General features: G+C 33.9%; 2 protein-coding genes across 2 annotated transcripts; both read left to right on the plus strand.

Moving 5' to 3' along the window:
- The first annotated feature begins 359 nt into the window (after positions 1–359).
- Positions 360–8,283, plus strand: LOC132281146 (protein ROOT INITIATION DEFECTIVE 3-like). Its single transcript, XM_059782878.1, has 8 exons — positions 360–581; positions 4,968–5,081; positions 5,349–5,482; positions 5,582–5,726; positions 5,839–6,041; positions 6,474–6,595; positions 7,544–7,779; positions 8,035–8,283. Exons 1-8 carry the CDS (start codon positions 360–362, stop codon positions 8,281–8,283), a joined length of 1,425 nt encoding a protein of 474 aa, XP_059638861.1.
- A 4,678-nt stretch (positions 8,284–12,961) lies between these two features.
- Positions 12,962–22,991, plus strand: LOC132282764 (argininosuccinate synthase, chloroplastic). The gene is made up of 10 exons (XM_059784548.1): positions 12,962–13,142; positions 13,297–13,355; positions 13,531–13,612; positions 18,071–18,212; positions 18,677–18,725; positions 18,925–19,107; positions 20,735–20,809; positions 20,936–21,121; positions 22,009–22,097; positions 22,192–22,991. The coding sequence occupies exons 1-10, from the start codon at positions 13,076–13,078 to the stop codon at positions 22,739–22,741; spliced, it is 1,482 nt and encodes a 493-aa protein (XP_059640531.1). The 5' UTR covers positions 12,962–13,075; the 3' UTR covers positions 22,742–22,991.
- Positions 22,992–23,866: the final 875 nt, after the last annotated feature.

The raw sequence follows: 23,866 nt of genomic DNA on the forward strand, positions 1-23,866 counted from the left end.
GGTTAAATAAGTCAAAGAAATCCAAAGCAAGGAACCTTTTAGTTCCCAATTCCCAAAATAGCACTAAAATCAATAATTATCACTTACTAAGACGTGTCATGATCTCATTGGCTACACCCTCAAACCAGTCTTGCATGAGAAACAAATGTAAGAGAGCTTGCCAGTGCCCCCTGCTAAAATGCGCATGTAGGACACGCCAAACACCCACAAAATATTTGGTAAGCTTCTTCTTCTTCACATTACTTTCAGTGCATGTGTCCACAAAATCAGGCTTCACCTTTATTTGCATGCTGCTTAAAACTGTATTTTCTAGAGAGGGAGAGAAAGAGAGAGAGAGAGCTAAAGAGAGAGAAAGAGAGATGGGCAGCAAGGAGGCATTGGTGGTATGCAGTGACAAGAAACTGAGCACAGGGATAACCATCTGGGACATGGACACAGGGGATGATCTCTACCACATACCAACCTGTGCTTCACCTCCTCATGCACTCACTTGCTTGAGAAACCAGTACCTTGTAGCTTCTCAGATTCACAGACAAGGGTCATTTGGTTCTGGGGCTATCTTTATCTGGCCATTGAATAAGGTAAAATTGATACTGACTCAAGATCTACTAGCTATTTCAAATCTGGTGTTTCTGTTCGAATTTGTCACACACAAATTGTTTTGGCCAATCAATGACTCATTTGGTCCTTCTTGATTATAAATTTCCTTAATTTGGTGATTAGATTTCAATTTTTAGTTTATATATGTTAACACTCTGAGTAGAATGCATTGAGTATATGGAATTTCAAGTGATCTCTTATATGTATTCATGTGCCTTTATATGTTTGCACCTGTAGAAAATTAGAGAGGAACTTTTTTATAGGCTCAGTTTTTTTTTTTTGGTTTTGTTTTACAATGTTAGTGTCGGGCCTCTTAAAACACCCTATAATCCATCACCGGATAAATGCAGTCTACCAGTCCCACATGCACTGGGTAATTACCGGAAAATTTCCCTGGGCCAGGTGGCCCAAAATGATTCAAATTCATGATCTCTAAGTTGTGAGGTGAGAGTCTTTACCACTAGGTTATCCTCGTGGGGTTGCTTTCAGTTAAATTAATCATTCCTATTTTTATTTGTTTACTAAAATGCATTAACATATAATATATTAACAGATTGAATCTATGAGGTGTCAAAATTTGAGCAGAGGACCTCTTGAATCAGTTCTTAGTCTTTTCTAAGATCAACTGCTCCCACAACGCGTTTGTATAAGCATGAAAGAACAAAAGGAAAATGAAAACACGTAAAGTTTAACCACTCATTTTGTTTCAACATCAAGGGTAGAAAAAGAGAGAAGAAAAATGGTGGCTCCTTTGTTTTCTTTAGAAAATATCATAGTGGAAAGAAATTGAATATTTTCTTATGTGTTTATAACTGGAAAATAACAATAATTTATTTATTTTGTCGGTGATGGTGGTGCTAGAATCTTAGAGCACCCTATAATCCACCACCTTGCGAATACTTGAACATGGGCATGATTTATAAGAATGAGGTGCCAAAATTCTAGCATGAGACCTTTTTACTCAATTCTTAGTCTTTTCTAAGATTAACCCGTTCTCATAGAGCGTTTGTATAAGCATGAAAGAAACAAAATGATAATGAAAACACGCAAAGGATAGTGTTAACCATGCCTTTCGTTTCGATACCCCATCCGGGGTAGAAAAAGAGAGAAAAGAACAATGGTGGCTCCATTGTCTTCTTTAGAAAAGATCATAGTAGAAAGAAATTGAATATTTTCTTTTGTGCTTATAAATGGGGAATAACAATTTTTATTAATATTGTCGATTTTGGTGGTGTTAGATTCTTAGAGCAACCACCGGACACTGTACATGGTCCCTTGTCCAACATAAATTAGGCAATTGTCAAATATGTCCTTGAGAGTGGCCTAAGGGAATTTGAATTCTCAACTTCCAAGATGTGAGCTTGTCGTTAAGTTATCCCCTTATGGTCAATAATTTCACTTACTAAATTAATCATTCATTTGCCTTAAAATGTTTTCACCTATGGAAAAGAAGAGAAAAAAAATATATATTTAGAAACTTTTTTGAGCTTTCAATTAAATTAATCATTCCCATTTTTATATGTTTACTAACATGCATTGACAGATAATATTAACAAATAATTAATAATATAATTTGTACAATTCCTCACATGTTGCCAAAAACTCCTTTGTGAATGTGTTAAATACGGGCATCATGATTTATAATTATGAGAATGAGGTGTCAAAATTCAAGCACAGGACTTTTTAATCAATTTGTAGTATTTTCTAACATCAACCACCCTCACAGTATGTTTGCATAAGCGTGAAAAAAACAAAAGGAGAGTGAAAACATGAAAAGGATAGCATAAACCAAGCTTGTTGTTTTGATATCCATGGTAGAAAAAGAGAGACAATAACAACAGTAGCTCCTTTGTCTTCTTTAGAAAAGATCATAGTGGAAAGAAATTGAATATTTTTTTATGTGCTTATAAATGATGAATAATTCTTTATTTATTTTGTTGATGATGATGATGGTGGTGTCAGACTCTTAAAGCACGTCCTAATCCACCACCGGATTCATGGGGCCCATTGTCTAGCATAAACCAATCAAAAATGTCCTTGAGAGTGGCCTAAGGGGATTTGAGTGCCCAACTTCCAAGATGTGAGATGAGAGTCTTGTCATTAGGCTATCCTTAGAGTTCAATAATCATCACTTAGTATAAGAAATAAGTTAGAAAACAAATAGTGGAAAAAAGATAAAAAGAAAGGTAGGGATGACAACATTGCAGGTTAGGGATGGGATGCCCTAAGCCCTAACCCGTCCCATTAAACAATACCAATACCCGTTGCAAACCAGGGATAGGTTTGAAGTTCCAATCCCGTCCCTGACTGGGAATAGGGCTCAAACCCCCCTCCCCGCCGCCGCCCTATTATATGTGTGTGTGTGTGTATATTCCCTCCATCCTACACCTTTCCATTTTTCATTGTCCCAAAATAATTGTCCCAATTCAAACTCCAATGTACAATTTTTTAATATTCCTAATTTACCCTCATTGCCTTAGAATTTATAAAGGCAATTAAAGTTATGTGGACCTACCGTAGAAGGGTATATTTGAAAATTCATTACCTACCACTATAATAATAAATAAATAAAAATTAAAAACTACACTATTAAAAAGTTAAGTTCCCAAAAGGGACACTTTTTGTGGGATGGAGGGAGCATATATATTTATATATACATAAAGAGATACAAACATATACACTTATAGATCTAAAATGAAAGACTAATTTATAATAGAGGGGAGTAGACTAAAGGACAATCTAAAGCTTTTTTTTATTGCCGGTCGGAGACTTGCCATGGCCATGGACGAAGTGGCAAGAGAATGTCAATCTCGAATATTTGGACACGTTTGTCATTGCGAGAGAATGAAAGGTAGAGGCTGGAGAGGAAGTTGACTGATAGGAGTCCTCGATGGAGCTTTATAAAGAGCAAACACAGTAGGTGGCGGACAGTGGGGGAGTGAGCAGGATACTTGCCGCCAGATTGAGATGAGAGATCATCATCATCATCTTGCCTTTTCTCAAAAGAATGGGGTCAGCCACATGAATTATCTTTTTCCATACTTTAGATATACTTAAGGGTACTTAATGAATATTAAATATAAATAGGGGTATAGAAGTAATTTTGTTATAAACTTGGGGCGGGGCAGAGAGGAAAGCTCATATACTCAATCTTCCGAGAACCTAGACCATGCTAACTATATTTTACCTTACCCGCCTTGTTACAATTTAAATCATCACCATACCCATCCCATGAGGGTGGGTGCGGCGGAAACCATCGGTGCTGGCCAATTTGCCACCCTTAAGGAAACGAATGCTTTATTATGTTGGTAGAGATGGAAAACAATAATCACTTAATTGACATAAGAAATAAGCAAATGGGTAATCACCAACTTCTTTATTCTTTTCCTCTAATTTCTCCTACTTGTGGAGGATAATAGAACAACAAATCCCTCCTTTGCCCTCATTTTCCTACTTTTTTTTTTCCCGCTCCTACTCAATCTAAAATCAAACATGAGAAAGCATTTCCATCCATTCTTTAACTTTCCTTTCATTTCCTTCTGGCTCCACAATGTAAACACGCTCTAAAATTTTGACTACTTTAAAGAGCTTAAGCGAGCTTTTATATTATACCAAGTTTCTACAATTTTTTCCCTTTTATTTGATATATGGTATAATGATTTATGTTGGTGTCTGAAGTCTGAACACTAGTTAAAGAGAAGTTACATTTGAGCGTGGTTCATATCCACTTCAAATAGGTAGGGCACTCTCGAAATTCATTCATCACTTGAATATTCGGGAATTTTAATAAATATTTCACGTTTACTTACTGAAAAGATTCATGTAGCTCTTGCTCGATTTCATCTTCTCTCATTCCAAACAGAACAAGACTTGCTAAAAGAATTGGTATCTTAATGCTTGCATTCGTGTTGGATAAGATCATTGTTTGCCTCCTATCATCCTGTGGCACTATCTATGGCCGAAAAATCCTTTTGTCTTGGTACATAAATTGGAATTTTGATTTCTATGCTCACAATTGAATCATTGGGTTATTAATTAAATGAAGACGATATTGCTGATTAGAAGGAATTATATTGGCATTGTAGTGAGGTCGACGGCTCGACACACAATATGTAACCTTGAAGCATAACCATTTTTCTATATGCCACCTTCATCTATCACATAAAATTATGTTTAGACTTTCTCTGGTTTCTGAACAATTTCGCCAAATCCCTTCCCCACAAACACATAATGCTCACACTAGCAGCAGAAACCCGATTTGGCTGAAAACACACCCAGGCCTTTTGGGTGACTGCCAAGAGATTTTACTTGCACCAATTATGTCATATGAAAAATTTTACTTAATTTTTTGTTGTTTTGACATCCAGCCTCAAGCACCACTAAGGAACTACCCAATCGAGGCCATTGGACCAGTCTCCTGCACAAAGGATGGTGTATATCTTGCTGGTGGTACTCTTTCTGGAAATGCTTATATTTGGGAGGTCAGTAAGCTCTTTTTATTTCAAACATTTTACAGCTTATTTTTTCCCTCCTATCTAGTCAATAAGACTCATTTTCTTGAACTCATATTGAAGTGTACGGAGACTTTAACAGTGAAATTTGTTGACCATTAGCTTGGTTTTGCTTAATTGTCTTTTGTTTCGATTAATGAGAGTGTCAACTTCATATGGGCTACAATTACCTCTGTTTGAACTAAATTCTGTTCTAACTTGTAATGAAGAATGTTACATGATTGAGGTAACTTGTAGGTTATAAATGGGAGACTGCTCAAGAATTGGTGTGCCCATCTTAAGTCGGTAACCTGCTTGGTGTTTTCTGATGATGGTACTCTTCTTATATCTGGTTCGGAAGATGGTACGATAATCGTGTGGCCTATGATTAGGTAATGCTCGAAAGTTCCTTGTTCAATAATTGGAAATTTAAATTTTAAAGGAAAAAAGAACTCTAAAATATCACATTGTTATAACCATTTGGATGGAAGTCTGCTAGACGAGACAGATTGTGGAAGCTTTCCTTCTATGTTAAGCTTTTCAGCAAAACACACGTCCTCGGTAACTCGTCTGTTATCTACATCAAGCAGCTCAAGCTCCGTTTTTCTGTCAAGCTCCCTTGATGGTACTTGCAAGGTTACTTCTTGCATAATGGCTCGTACTCTTTGTTTTCGATCTTCGATTTTTAAAGATTTTCTTACTCAAAAGGACATCATTTTTTATTATTCATTTATTTTTATTATTTAAGGTTTGGGACCTTGTCACGGGAACGCTTTTAGGAACTCGAGCATTTTCACATCCAATAACTGCAATTGTTCTTGATCCATTGGAGAAGATTTTGTTTTCTGGAAGTGAAGACGGGAGAATTTTTGTGAACGCACTTGATATTGGAGGAGTGGAGGATCCTTTTGATGTTTCAGAGAATCAACCAATCGTGCTCAATGGACACAAGTAATGTATTGTTAGAGTTAGAGATTTATTGGAGATAAAATTCTCTTTTCCCATGGACATAGATCAAAAAGATTAGTGAATAATTTTTTTCTGCTTAGTGACTACAATTTTCCTGATTTCAGTTAATCATGCCCTTTTTTCTGAATGAATTTGAACAAATGAGTTATTTTAATTATGTTTTTATATGTTGTTTGGATATTTATATAAATGTAAGTTAAACTTAATTCTATATGTTATTCTGTAACAAATGTAAAATTAAATTAATTCTAATTTCTAAGGGTCACTCGCCAACTTGCCTAAGTTAGGTTGCAGTAAAGTGGCTAGTGCATGTCCAATCTGTGTGTTTTATGATATTTCCTGTAATGTTTGTATCTTTTGTTTATTACTCATATACTGTTAAGTGAATATGGGACTCACCAATTGACCTTTCAGGGGATCCATAACTGTACTGACATTCAGTGCATCGGGCCTGATCTCTGCATCGGAGGACTGCACTGCCTGCCTTTGGGATGTCGTTAATTGTGTGATCATTCGGAGATTCAACCATTTAAAAGGCAAAAATATTCTTCAGTATTTGATTTCTGATTTCTATATTTTCTTTCTTTTTCTTCGAGTTGGTGTAACAAGAAGAAAATGGAGCATGATGAAGACACTAAATTTTGCTTAACATGCATACTTATAACCTATAAACTTCAATCGGAATATATTTCTTGAACAGCATTGGAGATTTAGAGCTAGAACAAGATACGGAATCTTATATTCTACACAACATTCACATGAATCCTAACAATAGCACCTAATTATGATAATAAATTCTCAAACATTTTCTTTCCCTCCCTCTGGGTGGGTACCTTCTCAGCTGATTGGAATTTTAATATAATACCATTCATGATTTGTGCTTTATTTGGTAGGAGGGTAGGGATAGGGGGAAGGGAAAAGAGAAATGACAGTGCAGGTTTCCATTGTTTGGTACAAGGGACAATCAGGTAGAAGGAAGGGTTGATGGATGAGTCATGCGCACAATTTTCCTTTTGTCCAAAAGTTGGATGGAAGAGAGGAGGGAAGAGAAGGAAAACTACTGTATATAATGTAAAGTGACATTATTACCTATCAATGTTTAGCATGCTTTTGGACAATGAGGATGTAGTGATAATATATATATATATAACCTCTAATTCCCTTCCTTCTCACCAAACAATGGAAGGTGTCAACTCCTCCTCTTTGCTTCCACTCAAGCAAACAAAAGGAGTGGATGACACCTCCACTTTCCTAGAGATGACTCATCTAACCTTTTTACGTATCCTTTTTTCCATTTACTTTTCAAGCGGACGAAGCATTGAAGAGTAACTGTAGAGTAATTATCCTTTCTACTTTTCAAGGTGACAATTGTCTCTTGTTTAATCATGAGATGTGTTTGACTGTTTGTGTATGTATGCGTTTTGTCTTTTAGTCCATCTCTCATTCATCGTAATCAAAAATTTCAATTCTCATCTTTTTTGCAGGGTCCATAACTAATTTGGTAGTGATCCCACATTTGTCATTGCTTCCTGTGATGAACCATAGGCAGAGAGCCTCTAATCAGTTCCGTGTTTCTTCGCTTGATAAACTTCCTCGGCCAACAAACTCATCCAAGGGAATGGTGACTCTTCTACCATCATGTTCTTCCCTCAAAGTGCAACATTTTACCTCGGAGTTTCGAAGCACTGATTCAATGAACCAACAGATTCTTGAGTTGGAGGTTCTCTCTCTCTCTCTTTCACACACACTGTGTGCTTGTGTACATGCTTGTCTCTATATATGCATGTTCTTGTGGAAACTTCAATACATTGCAAAGTTTGTTTGCTAAAGTTTTCAAATGAAATTGCGGGGACAAATGCCCATCTCTTAGATGAACTGTGTGGACATATTCTAACCATGTGTATATATTCATATTATTCTACATGATTTAGTAGCACTCTGAAAATACCATTTTGCCCCTTTCGTGTTTGGGCAGAATGGGTGGACACAGGGCGCGATACAAATGAAGGTAGAGAAAAGCATAGAAGGTCGAGTTTGGGCCTCAAGAATGACGAAGCATCTAATAAAGATGAACAAGCATTTGCAGTCTCGGTTACTAGATCTGGTGCAATGCCAGTTACTGCCTCTGGATAGCTGCCCACCCCCAACAGGGAAGGGAAAGAAGCTCAAGGTTGAGAGTTTGCCATTGCAGGAGGAAGAGCAAACACCGTCGCCGGCTTCTTAAGTGGTTTGTATGTTTGTGTTCTTCTGGTTGTCTATGATAGAAAAGTCTTCTAAAGGATTTTATATTACCTTGGTATAATCTTGATCAGTTATAATCTTGATCAGTCATTCTTTTCTTTGAAACCATTGAAATGAATGACATAGCTTTTCCAACTCATGTCTTAAGATTGTAACTACTAGGGTTCAGAATATCATGTACTAATGACATAACTTTATTAAGATCATAATGGAAGTAAGATAGAGGTTGACAAAGACATGACCAAAAGCATGTAAACTAAATACATGTATGTATAGTACATATAGCTGATGAATGTGTACATGAATATATGTGCGAGTATCATACAGGTAACGAGCCTCACTTTTAGGGGAGATATTTTGATAAGGAAAGGGGTGACTCAGTGGCATTTAGGTTTGTAGTGTGGTAGTAGAGAACATTGAAAGCCGTAGTTTAGAAAGTGCGAGAGTTTGGGACCTGAAACTTATAATCTCTTATTTTTTTAATAGTGAAATTTTTCGTCGGATCTTCACCGTAGACGTAGGCTTTATGCCGAACCACATCTTTGTGTCTAGTGTTTACTTTCCATCACATCATATTTATTGATTGTGATATACTGACATGCTGGTTCGCTGTGTTTGTTGTAACAAAATTGCCTAGGAAAACTTGGCAAGGACCTAATTTCAATCAATGTTAGCAGAGATGGTAAGTCTTTAGATAGCTCAAATGAAAATTTGATGACAATGTGCAATGAGCAAATAAAACAAACACATGATTTAATGAAGCAGCCTTTTGAATATTTTTTGATGGAAATTATTTTCTGGAATATGTAAATCAACCTGAGTTTGGAAAATCACATGCATATATTTGCTTAGAATATATAAGTTCTTAGTGAAATCTTTTCGATTTAATTCATTGAGTTGGAACCAAAATGAACATTCTACTTAGAATGAATAGGAGGAGTACAGGGTCCTCTTAGTCTTTCACAATGTAGCTAGTAATTTATTTTATTTTTTAAATAGCAAAACCTAACACGATATGTGCACATTTCTCAGAAAATAGATTTAGATCATCTGTTTGATTTAATGCCTTCAAGATTTTAAGGGTCGTGATATTGGCGCTCTAAAATAGTAGTACTCTAACGTTTCACTACTATTGTCAGTAAAATAAAATATCAAAAAAGTTCTTGTTATGTTTATTTATTTATTTATTTTCTTCAGATAAGTAATTCTGAATACTTCTTCTAATTCTCTATCTTTTCAAAATTTAAGGAGGTAGTTAGAAATTTGAATGCAAAATTAGCCCCATTATTAATATCATTTATTAATACTTTTTCAATTGTCATAGAACGCATGGAGCTGTTCACATTACAATAAAAAAACTCAAGGGTCTTATCAAATTCGAAAGGCCCTTAAATTATTGTCTCCATGCATAATTAGACTTCTTTAAAAAAAAAAATCTTTAATATTAAGGCCCCACAAATTATTAATTACTTATATTATTAGAATTGCTAAAACTTTTATTTATAATTTCCCTATAGATAATGGTAAGTAATGTGAAAGTTGATGCATTGCAATATCTGATTTATGTATGTGAGGTGTCATTAAATATGATGAGGTCATTATGACATCATCCTTTACTCACATAAATTTAGTTGGATATCTGTAGAGTTAGATTAGTCATTTCATTTTATATTGGAGTGCAAATGTAGAAACAATATGTTAAAAAACTCTTTTGTGTGCCTTCTACATATTATGTGTATTTATTTATTATTTTTTTTTTCCAGCAATTTATTATAACATTTCCAACAGTCTGTTAAAAATCTCTTTTGTGTAAAATATACATGGTCACATATGATGTGTAAATTTTTATTTTTATTTTTATTTTTTTTTTATCTTCAGTTACACAAACACATCAGCATATTTCCTTTCTCCTCCTTCTTTCTTATTCCATTAATGAATTAATCTATATTAATTAGGTTTGTAAAAATTATGAGGGGTCCAAGCATGACACTGATTGATTATTATTGGGACTAAAAATAAATAATCCAATAAGGTATGAAACCACCGCGAGAGCTAAAAATAAATAATTCAAAATTTTTGTATAAATCTATTATGACACGTTATATTTACATAAAAAAAATAAATACATAATAATTCGAGATGCTCTTATTATTTTCTTATTATATTATTAGACTTAGCTAAAATGAGATTTCGGGGGGAGAATTAACTCATTTTAAAACTTTTCATTCCACCTCCATTAAAAGTCCTTATTCCACGTTTTTGTACTAAATACTAGTATTGAATATTAACTAATCAATACAACTTTCATCTTTTGCCTATTAATATTTATCTCAACTCACTTAAACAAATGAACAAATAACCGTTGTGTATATTTTTTTTTTTTTTTGTGTAAATCTGATGTGTCATGATGGTTTTACACAAAAATTTTAAATTATTCAATTTGAGCTCCAACGGTTATTTTATACCTTTTGTGTAAAAATATATTTTCTAATAATAATCAATTATGTATCATGCCAGGGTCCACATAATTTTTACAAACTTACTTAATATATGGCTGATTTTTTAATGGAATGAGAAAGAGAGATGAAAAAAGAAATATGTTGATTTGGCCGTGTAAAAAGGTTATGTATTAAAATAAACAACCCTTTTACACATTGGTGATATGGCAATATAGGTTAACACTGGAGATGAAAAAAATTTACACATCATAGATGATAGTGTATATTTTACACAAAAGAATATTTTAACATACTATGCTCTAAGTCATTAAAAGTAGTGAAAGAAAATGATATAATTGACCTAAGAAGAGTGTTAGTTGGAGTTAGGCTTACGACCACCCTTCCATAGTAGGGTTTGTTCATTTATGAGATGTGCCCGGCTTTTATGGAAATTAAAAATATAAAATTTTAAGACAAAATTACCCTTTAGCCTTTTCTTATTTCTCCCCTTTTATTCCCCTCTCCTCTGGTATACATATATACAAACCGTTAGATGCACATATATACATAGTGTGTGTGTGTCTGTATATATATATAACATTTTAGATTGTCAAAAAAAAAAAACTGGAATATATTATTTTCTTTCTTTTTGGATTTGCCAAAACAAGTAATATTATGAGAATTGATTATTTTATTACTTTTTAAAAAAAAATTATTTTTAACTATATATACGTGCTCTAAAATGACATTAAAAAATTTATACGTTTATGTATATATATACATACACATACATGTACATTGATTAAGTGAGGAGAAAAAAAAAATTACTTATACGTATAGGAAGTTTTATATATATATTACATATTATATATATACATGTACATAAATTAAGTGAGGAGAGAAAAAAAAAAAATTAGAAAAACAAAACTATATATATGAATAGGTTTTGAACGTAACTCCATATAGAGCGCATATATATATATATATATATATATATATATATATATATATATATAGTTAAAATATAATATAAAATATAAATATATATAATATGTATATATATATTACATATTATATATATACATGTACATAAATTAAGTGAGGAGAGAAAAAAAAAAAATTAGAAAAACAAAACTATATATATGAATAGGTTTTGAACGTAACTCCATATAGAGCGCATATATATATATATATATATATATATATATTTATATTTTATATTATATTTTAACTATATATATATATATATATATATATATATATATATATTGACAATATAGAATGTTATTGATATAAGGAATAAAACTAAGGAAAGGGAAATAAAAAGTGAGAGATAAGAAAAAGTTAAAGGGTAATTTTATCTTAAAAATTTATATTTTTAATTTTTATAAAGGTAGAAAACATCTCATAAATGAACATGTAATTATAGAAATGGTAACTAATAAGAAACGCAATTGTGGAAGAAGAGCGACTGTAATTAGTAATTCTCCTTACCTAATTTTTAATGACAATCAAATGTGTGTCCCCACCCTGGTGCAACTAGTTCCATTTAAATAAACATTAATTTTTAATTTTATTTATTAACGTATCAACAGACCATTTTTATGTTTTTCCCCTACAATCTCAAATTATATTCACCGGTGGAGCCATTATAGGAAATAAACCTCGATACTTTGTTTGGTAAGAAAAAAAATTTTGGATGAAAGCAAGAGAAAAATGGATGAATAAGATATTCCTAGTAAAGATATTGCATGTAGTTGACAATTTATTATGATTGTTAAGAGAGAAAGAAATTAAAAGTTTTAAAATATTTTTATCATTATATTCTCTAATATCTATAATATTATAATACAAAGAAGACAATATTATAATTTATAATATGTATAATATTATAATTTATTTCATCTTTATCTAATGAATCCTTCCTATTTTATTTTATCAAATATTTTTTAAGAAATCAAAATTTTCTTTTTATCAAAAGGTAAAGTAGGTGTGGAAAGATGTATTCAGAGACATTTTAATTCCTTTTCTATTTTGCTATTTGAAAGTTTTATTTGCACAAAAATAAATAAATAAAAGAGGGATTTATGCACTATTTGAAGGTAATTTTTTCAACACGTGTGTCTGCGGACCAATCACAGTTATTAGAGGTTTGGACAACTTGGTCACAAAAGTTGCTTTGTGGGGCCTACTGTGGTATAAGAGAGACGAAATGCAACTCCTAAAACCCTAATCCCTTGCAAGCCTTTTCACGTTCAAGCAGCTGTTTAGGTTCTGTGAGAGAGGGTGTGTGTGTGTGTGATTTAGAGACAGAAAGTTCAAAAATTTTGCACAGCAATGGCTCAGTTGCAGGCCATTACGTCCTGTTCATCCGCCAATCTTCTTTTCCATGGATCCAAGAGAGGTACGCATTCACACCTTCTATATCTATATATATATATATATCTCTTTTTACGCATTCATACTTCAATCAGAATGGTTGTATATGATATACATATATATTATGTTCATTTCTTCTTTTCTGATTAGCTTTTATGCGAACTTGATTTTATTTACAGAGCCCTTTCCGCATCATGGTAACTTGTACTGTTCAAAGAAGCAGTCTTCGTGTCTAGAGGTAGCTATTCTGATTATCTCTTTGGGCTTTTCGTATTTTTTTGTTTTTGTTTTTGTTTTTTTTGGTTTTTCTCCTCTTGATGAGATCTTTGTTTGCACTTTTGCTTTGATTTTGTTGCAATGTAGATTCAAAATTTGCCTGGGCATTATTTATTTATTTTTCCATTTAATTCCAGTTAGGGGCAAAAGCGAGTGAGCTTAGCGGGCATGCAATTGCTGGTCACAGTAGGAATATTGTTCGGGCCTCTAACAATCATGGTATCAAGCTAATTGTTTGTGGTCTTCTTTTGATCATATATATGTGTGTTCTTCTTCTGGTTTTAAATTATGAAATTCTATTGAGTCCATGTCTTTATCTAGTGGTCAATGTTCATGATTCTTTTTTTTTTTTAATAATATATAAAGGAATAGTAAGAGGAAAAAGATCTTTGCTTTGATGACATTTTACATTGTAAACATGGTGGTGGGCAGGGGCTGAGCTAGGATTCTAAAGTGGGGAGGGCTAAAGATAAAAAAAAAATTGAAAATGAACACAAAAATTCTTATGACAAATATATGTTATATATATTCAAAAAAGAAAAAAAAAAAAAAAAAACGATGATGTTCTTATATATTAAATCAAATACATCACAGATGGATACAAAAACATATATAGCATTCTCTTAAGTAACCTACTGAAGATGAACCTAAGTTATTGAAGATGAACCCTCTGATCTTTAAGAGAGTCAAATTCATTAACTATTAAATCTATATCAATATCTTCAGCAAATTCTCTTTCAATGTTGAGAATCATGCAATCTGCAAGAAATTCATTGGCCATCTTGTTGCGAAGTTTAGTTTTGACACGCTTCATTGGCGAAAAAGCTTGTTTTGTTGTTGCTGTAGAAACAGGACGAGTCAATATGAGACGAATCAATCTATCAATCAGATAATAAGTTTCCCTCTTTCTTGTTTCAGCTAGCATTTTGCATAAATCAGAAATGGTGGACAAATTCTGAAAACTCGGATGATGGAGTACATCAATCTTATAATGCTCCAATTGGCTTCTTCAAGCACGCATCTCATCTTGAAAATCCTTAGGATAAAATTTCCCTGCAAGATCGCAAATATCATCAACTTTAAATGATTTATAAGCATCTTTAGGATCCAAAGCTGTGCCAAGAATAAGGAGTTCCACTGTACTTTCAGAGAATCTTTGATTTAACTCCATCAATTGAAAATCTATAGCAGCATTGAAAATATCAACTTGATAGTGATGATTAAATGTAATACTATCGTTTTGTTAACAAGAACGACCTGTACCCACCGTATAAGAAGCACTCATATCAGGTACTACAATGTCATGCTCTTTACAAAATGATTCCACATTTTGAAAGAAAGTATGCCACCCATTTTCTCTCAAATTTTGAAGGAGTGCATTCGTACTTGAAACAAGGCTCATAGCATTTAAAATGTCTTGAGTTTTTCGTTGCAATGCTTGACAAAGTATATCAGTAATTCCCATCATCTCACGCAACAAATGCAAGATAAATACAAATTCAAATGATAGCATTGCAAGATAAACACCTTTTGCTTCCCCACGTATAGAATTAGTTGGTCCATTCTTTGAAAGATTTTCAATAATTGTACGAGATGGACCAAATAAGTCTATCAAACTACTAACAGAACCAAAATGAGAGCTCCATCGAGTGGCACTTGCTCGTTGCAAAGTCTTAATCTGATTAGCTCCTTTACCACTCTGAAGTTCACCAGTAGCCAACTTATTAGCGGATAAAATCACTTGACTTGATTGTAACTCGCTATGACGCTTAGGAGAAGCACTGACAAGATTGACAATAGAATTCAACTTGGAAAAGAATAGCCATATATCTTGCACATCTTTGGATGCAGCAACTAATGCTAGTTGTAGTTGGTGAGCAAAACAGTGTACATAAAATGCATATGGACATTCTTTAAGAAACAACGCTTGTAATCCATTCCATGCCCCACGCATATTGCTCACTCCATCATACCCTTGGTCTCGCATGTTATCAATTTGGAGATCATAAAGAGCAAGGACATCTGATATTTCTTTTTTAAGAGTTAAGGCAGTGGTGTCTTTAACGCCTACAACTCCAAAAAATCGTTCTCTAAGCAAACCATTCTTATCAACAAATCTCAATACAATGGCCATTTGCTCTGTATTAGACAAATCTTGTGCTTTATCAACCAAAAGACAAAATTTTGCATCCCCAACTTCTTCACGAATCTTACGTTTCACCTTATTGCCAAGAATATGTAAAACCTCTTTTTGAACCATTGGCGAGAGGTAATTTGCATTTTTTGGTGCATTCTCTAAGACAACTTCAGCAACTTTGTTATTTAACTTTGCTGAATGCTTTATGAATTCAATAAAGTTGCCACGATTCAAAGATTCAACGGATTCATCATAACCTCTAAATGCACGTGTTTGGAATGCAAGCCACCGAACACTTTCAATTGTTGTCTTAAGGCGTAATCGATTCTTTTCTACCACATCTCGAGATGATACATTCAACACTCTGTCAATATGTTGTAAAGGATTCATTAAAGCATCTGAAGCTCTTACGGCACACAAGTGAAATGAATTAGGACCTCCCATATGTTGCAAAAGAGCACACCTAGATCCATCATTAACCCTTTTCCAACTATTAAACCCCTCGACAGTAAAAGCAGGACGGGATGGTGGATTAGTTTCAAAGAGAAAACATGGCAACAATATACTTTATTTTTCGTAGGAGAATACTCAATCCAAGTGAATTTTTTATACCAACTACTTTGAAATCGACGAGATTGAGTTCTATCTTGAGTGGAAGGAAACACAGGGAGTTTTGGTTGATAAGGTTCCCTTAAGATATAATTTCGTCGAAGCTCATCACGTTCATTAACGGGGTGTTTCCATATTTGAAGACGCAAACCAGGATCTCGTATAAAAGACATATCATCAACCTCTGTTTGCTCAACTCTTGGAATTTTTGAAGGAGGCTCTTGTTGCTGCTCATTAGAGTTTGTAGTCTCAGGACGGGTACTCGTACTCGTAGAAGTTGTCCCAATTTCCGATTTATCATCTTTCCGTTTATAAAACGAAAACAAATTTTTCATCTTGAAGGTGGAAAATTCCTACCGTGTGGTGCTTCAACAAACAAAAATAAAGGGCACACCTAATGGCCTATCACCTATAGAGCTGGAGCAGGAAAAAGAAAAAAAAAAAAAAAAATTATTGAGGTCTGTGTATTGTGAAAGAAATGAAAAACTTTTATTGAAATTTATTTCAACTCACTCTAACTCACACAGATACAAAACAAACAAATGTATGCAAATATATCATACTTTTATATTATTTTCTCATAATTTGTTTCTGATTCACATAAGTTCATAACTCATGTTTTTATTGTCGGGTTGTGTTTCTGTTTAATGCCACCATCAATAAACATTCACCTTATGAAATATGATTTATGGCTTTGTGATCTTCTATAATCATCTATGTGTTTGGGTGCACCTAACAGGGCTTTGAAATTGGAACATAAGATCATGCTACAGCCAATAGACAAAGTAGATATGTGTTCGGGTGCACCAAACAGGGCTCATGTATAAACTAATAAAAGCCTAAGTTTCAATTCTCCCAAAAAAATAAAAAAATCCCAAATTTAAAAGTAACTGAAACAGTGAAACCCTAGATTAAAGTATGCAAATCTCTATATATATATATATTAATATATATCTATTTTTATATTTGAAAGATAGATTTAATATGCACAATTTGTCAATTCCATATACAAATTCATATATATATATATATATATATAATCTAAATTTGAGCACTTACAACTTACAAGATCATGGCCCATGTTTTCCATTCTAATCCGAGTCTTCAAGTAATCAAGTCTTCAATCTTCTGGTGACTCTGGTCCAATTCCGAAGCTCAAGTGGCTGGGTGATTCATGGGATTTAATCATTTAGTGTTTCAGTCTTCTGTATTCAAACCCTTGTGGCCTTGTATAGTTGTATCATGTATGATTTGTATGTATCAGTGAACTCATTCGTGTAGCAGAAGTATGCGTTGAAGTCTTGAATAGTTAGGTCGATAAGGGCTAGTGCCTAGTGGGCTGGGCCATGGATTGGGAAAGTTGGACTGGGCTATAGCTGATTGGTAATAGTACTAGTAAATTTTTTTTTTTTTTTGGACCTGGGCTGTAGCCCAGGTTAGCCCACAGGTGGCTCCGCCCATGGTGGTGGGTGTTTATTTAGTTGAAACCTAGACTTTTGCCCCCATTATTAGTAACAATTAATATATGCCTTTTCTTGATATTGTGCTTTTCTAGTGGGGATCTACCTTTTGTTTTGTTTTTGCATTGTTCATAATCCATCAATCTTCAGTAATTTTTTTTTATATGAAATCAGCCTTCTTGTGTTATAAAATTGTATATGTTTAATTAATAATCACAAATCATGGAGTGAATTGTGAGTTTTAATTCAAATCTTCGAATTCAACATTTCCATCCTCTTCTTACTGAATATTGACAAGATTGAGAGATATCTGGATTTTTGGATGGTCTAATAATATAACATTATACATAATGGCATATTTCTGGGATATTCCTAGGGTGTATTCCAAGCTTTTTTCTCTATTTTGTCTGAGGTTTTGTTTGTTCTTGTTTCCTGCATATCTTAGCCTACTTGTTTGGTCTTAAAGTGCAGTTATTCAAGCAGTTTTGGCCAGTGACAAAGAGACGGAAAGTTCTAGTGCTACAAAAGGGAGAGCCTTACGTGGAAAATTGAATAAGGTGGTTTTAGCCTATAGTGGTGGCTTAGATACATCAGTTATTGTCCCATGGCTAAGGTGCGGTTATTGTTGTGTATTTTTAATCATGGTAATGACATATCTTCTTTTATCACAAGAACAAGTATCCTTCCTTGTGAGGTTTGGCGTTTTCATCTTTAAATGTGTTGAATATGGGCATTATAGATGCATTGGATGAGGGTGAAAATAGACATGACATGTTCTCTTGTAGAATTGGGAATGCGAGGTTGAGTTCAGGAAAATTTCTGAATATTTATATGATGTGAAGGGTTAGCAATAGATGCTCTGGTGAGAGCCTGTGCAGGTCTGAGCATGCACTATATTTAAACTTCCTGCTGGTCATCTATGCTTCACAGACTGCATAATTCCGCAGATGAAATTTATGTCTACCTCATGTTGATACGTTCCATACTTTTGTTACTAGGAGTGTATTTAGGTGTTCTTACTTGTAAAGTATTTTTGCTTCTGTATCTCATAATTTTGATTCAATTTGCACATTGCAGGGAGAATTATGGCTGTGAGGTTGTTTGCTTCACTGCAGATGTTGGTCAGGTATGCTATAAAGAGAAACACTTACTATTTTTCTGTTTAACTTGTTCTTTGATATCTATTTGGCATTGGATTGTCTTAAAATAAAGAGTAGTGTAAGATATGGTTGATTTATTCTCACTCATGCAAAAGTATGACGAACTTTTTCATGAGTCCCTGATTGTTTTACCATGTCCTTTTTACATGGTACTAAATGTTACAGGGTGTGATGGAATTGGAAGGTTTGGAACAAAAGGCCAAGGCAAGTGGCGCTTGTCAATTGGTGGTGAAGGATTTGAAGGAGGAATTTGTGAAGGATTACATATATCCTTGTTTGAGAGCTGGTGCAATCTATGAAAGAAAGTACTTGCTAGGGACCTCAATGGCCCGCCCTGTTATTGCCAAGGTGAGGAATGATAGATAGTGCCTGACACGTGCAATTGCTTCTGTTGATTATCTTTTAAAATTTTACCACCTTTTGCACGTGCACTTATGGGTGAAAATAGGCATGGCTGTGGAAGGAGTTACCTTTGTTATCTAGTAAGGAAATTGAGGAATCTTTTTTCCTCTGAAGATGACTAGGAGATCCTGCTTGTTCTTTCTTCTTCTTCTTTTCTTTTATTTTTTGATAAGTAAAACATAAACATTCTTCTTCTCTTCTATCATCAATATGACCCTTATATTTTCTCAATAGTCTCAAAAGAGTCTTCATATTGCTGATATTTTATTTAAAATATCAATTGTATAAGTTTCATGTGTTCAGCAGTCCTATTCATTTATTATTCAAAATGTTTCAAGTTTTGGTTATTGCTAGTCAAAATAAGACCATGTTTATGTTACTCAGTAACAAGATTTGTTAGAGAACATAGCTAAGTTTGGCTCTTTGGCTCGTGATACATGTTTCAAAGATAAATGCAGCACCCATGTTTTTCTGTTGAATTCAGATCAACCTTTCAGAAACATATCTGAACATCTGGGATGGAAACATAAAAATTAATTTTTCTCTTTTTCTGATAAGTAAAAATGATTGTTCTCATTGTTTTGTGTGTGTGTGTGAGAGAGAGAGAGAGAGAATTAGAAGGAAATATGAGTAACCCTTAGTGTTGATTGGGGCTGAAGTTTGGCTCTTTGGCACGCCATAGAATGATTCAGAGATGAATGCAGCACCCTATATCAATTTAGTCCTTCTGTTGATTTCAGATAGAATTTTCAGAAACCTACCTGAACATCTTCGAAGGAAACATAAGAATGATTATTCTCCTTTTTTTTTTTTTTTTTTTTTTAGTGGTAACTAAAAATGATTATTCTCCTAATTGAGTGAGGGAGGGAGTATTAAAAGGGCATACGAGTAAGGCCCCAGTATTAAATGGGGCTCTGAAGTTTGGCTCTTTGGCTCATAATATCATGCCTCAGAGATGAATACAGTACCCTATATTGATTTAGTTCTTCCATTGAATTCAGATAGACTTCTCAGAAACCTAACTGAACATCTTCGAAAGAAACATAAAAATGATTACTCTATTTATTGAGGGAGTGAAACACAGAGATAAGGTTTATCTGGAAAGGCATAGTTTCAATGATTAGATTGAAAAAGTTGTCATTTTTCTATATATGGATGCTTGGGTGGTGAAAAGCTTCTTAGATGGTTTAATGATTATGGGCCATAGATTGTCAGAGCAATTGAACTTTATGTAGTAATTTACTTCAAGCCAATCTGGTGTATAATTGAGGCTGTTTTGAACACTGTCAACTTGGACACTGGAAATGGATGCTTATTTGCAGCTTTTCCGCAAGTGTGTATTTCCCCATCAGGTGTTCTGTCATTCATTTATTGTTTCACAATGTGGGACCCTTAGGTTATTGCCTTATTTCTTTGTTTTCAATTAAATTAAAAAGGTTTTCCTTGTTTTTTGGAGTGGATCCTTACTGCTGCTTGGCTCTTTATTATCTCTCAAATCTGCATTTTGCTATGTTAAATTTATGTTTATTCTTGTTTTAGTTATACAACTTCCATCCTTTATTCGCAATGCCAGGCCATGGTTGATGTTGCTAAAGAAGTGGGAGCTGATGCTGTTTCTCATGGATGCACAGGGAAAGGGAATGATCAGGCATGCTTCGGCATTGTGCTCTCAATTTTATAGCACCTCTTAATAAAAATCTTTAATTTTTGAGAATATAACATAGCAGCTCTTGTATTTTTTATGACCAACTATCGTTTCTGCCTTATTACACAGGTTCGCTTTGAGCTCACTTTCTTTGCTCTAAACCCTGAACTAAATGTTGTGGCTCCTTGGAGGGAATGGGAAATAGAAGGGAGAGAGGATGCTATTGAATATGCTAAGAAACATAATGTGCCTGTTCCAGTAACGAAGAAATCCATCTACAGCAGAGACAGGAACCTGTGGCACCTGAGTCATGAGGTATTCTGCCTTTACTTTTTGAAGTTCGGATGCTTATTGTATATTCCCCTTCTGCATTAAGTAGTTGGCGAAGTTTTATTCTTTTTATTTGTTATTGTACCATGGTTGCAAATATAATTTTTTTGCACATTTATGCCCTAGACTCTTTTTTTTTTTTTTTTATTCTCATTGATATTGAGTAACAATTTTTCCTTTTGAGTCGCCTATTAGGACTGGAGGAAAAAAATATTGTGCCTTATTGCATCTTAATTGTTGCTGGAGATTGTTTGTTAACCAACTTCTTTGTGTTTTTTATAAGTAAAACTCCTGGGGGCAAGAATCGAACCTCTGGGTGTTAACCCGCTTATTGTAGTGTCTATAACCTTTGAGATGTGTTCGCTTAGAATTATCAAGAAAAAAAGTCCTTTAGTATTATATTTAAGGGATATCTTCAAACTGACCAGTCCATTCAGATGTTAAGCATAACATTATGAATTCAAGAATAGAAATGTTTAATGTTCTTCCGACATTTTTGGTCATGACTTTATGAGGAATCCATGTCTGTTTCCAATGGCTAAAGTGGGCTAGGAAAAGCTTGGATGGTAAACAGTCTTAAGGTGTCCACAGTCTTGTAAGCATTGTATGTTTGCTGGTTGTATGGGATCTTGGATTTTATTGAACTTGTTAGGGAATAGTTTTTTAATCAATTGAAAGAGACACGGTGCCAGACTTCGGTTACCAATTAGTGCAACTCCTTCATGTGTCTGATATCTATCTAACGAGGGTCAAACTTCTGGAAGTCAATGTTATTATTTGAACTTCTTTTAGAAATAAACTGTAATTGTAAAATTCCTTTCAAACTTATAATTAATTTTCTGCTTGCCCCATTATCTAATGTGACAATAAAGGGGGACATTCTCGAGGACCCAGCAAATGAACCAAAGAAGGATATGTACATGATGAGTGTTGACCCAGAAGATGCACCTGACAAACCCGAGTAAGTTTTCTTTCTAATATGAATTCAATTGATTTATGTTCTTTGTTTTACACACATTGTTAAATTTCCTTTTCCGTGCTCTCAATTCCTGCAGATACGTAGAAATTGAGCTAGAATCAGGACTTCCTGTTTCGGTCAACAAAAAGAAGCTCTCTCCTGCATCTCTTCTCTCTGAGCTAAATGAAATAGGCGGAAGACATGGGATTGGCCGCATCGACATGGTTGAAAATCGGCTTGTTGGAATGAAAAGCCGTGGAGTCTATGAAACTCCTGGTGGGACCATCCTCTTCACCGCTGCACGTGAACTCGAATCTCTTACACTTGATCGGGAGACAATACAAGTTAAAGACTCCCTCGCCCTTAAATATGCCGAGCTGGTGTATGCAGGCCGGTGGTTCGACCCTCTTCGTGAGTCCATGGACGCTTTCATGGAGAAGATCACTGCAACGACAACTGGAACAGTTACTCTCAAACTGTACAAAGGATCCGTTACAGTAGCAGGTCTGAAAAGCCCCTATAGCCTGTACAGGCAAGATATTTCATCCTTCGAGAGCGGGCAGATCTACAATCAAGCGGATGCTGCTGGATTCATTCGGCTATATGGACTTCCAATGCGGGTACGAGCAATGCTTGGGAAGGATTGATGTATTTCTGGTTTTAGATACAATGCTGGTTCTTATTTGCCTACCTACGTGTTGAAGGTCTAGTAATCCCTTGTAGAATGTTGTTCCTTCGGAATGGCTGGATAGCTTTAAAGCCAGTTAATAGCATATTAGTACTTACTCTTTTTTCAAGTCCTTTTCTGGTTGATAGCCTCCTCTCCCTTGCCAAGTAATGAAATTTAAGCATGAATCTTAAATTTTCTCTTTCTAATAGAATTGTTAATTTTATTTATTTATTTTTATTCAGGTCTAAGAATAGTTAGAATGACAAATCTTGTTTATCAAAATTAGGGTATGCAACTTTGATTTTTATTTGTAGTTTAGTCAAATTTTAAAATTCGATTACTATCATGTTTTAATTCGATTACTAATTTTGGTGAGTGAATTGAAATATCAGACTACCCTTATATCCTTTGTATAGAAAAATACTCTCTTATGTCCTATATTTCTTAAATTTCATGTTTTGATTTGAAAAATCCTATTTGATATGCATTAAATATAAATTCGTTGGATACTATGATACATCGATAAATTGTTAAAGATATCAATTTCATTTTCGAAATTAAACACTAAAAAAACACTATATATTTTGCATATATGGCAATTTTTTTTTCTTTGCTCTAAATTATAATTTAATTAATCCGGCACATTTATATTGTTGAGAAAAAAATGCTTAAATTTTTTTAACACTGCAAATTACAAAGGAAATGATTTTTAATTTTGATATTGGGCAATTTTGCGAAGTAGACATTTGATCCACTTATCTAAGTAATTGAAAGACCAAAGTAGACATTCCAAGCCTACATGAGCTAAAACAACCTTAACATGCACATGTCAATGCAAAAGCACAAATATTCGATAATTATTCATAAGATAATATCACGTAAGATTTACATTATATAGAACACTATTATTGTAATTGATTAGTTGTGTGACTTGTGTCTAATCGGCTCACAAAATACAAAATTCACTCCAAAACGGTTGTAGTGCATATGAATGCTTGTATTATCAATCTTTTGAGAATCCGACAAAATATGTATTAATTTAGGTGCTTTATTCTTCTTAAAGCCTTTCATGTTATAAATCCCCCTCCAAAATAATAATAAT

The sequence above is a fragment of the Cornus florida genome, unplaced genomic scaffold, assembly GCF_030987335.1.
Source record: "Cornus florida cultivar Cherokee Brave unplaced genomic scaffold, ASM3098733v1 CherokeeBrave_3.0.0_Hap2_Chr11, whole genome shotgun sequence".
NCBI classification, from domain to species: Eukaryota; Viridiplantae; Streptophyta; class Magnoliopsida; order Cornales; family Cornaceae; genus Cornus; species Cornus florida.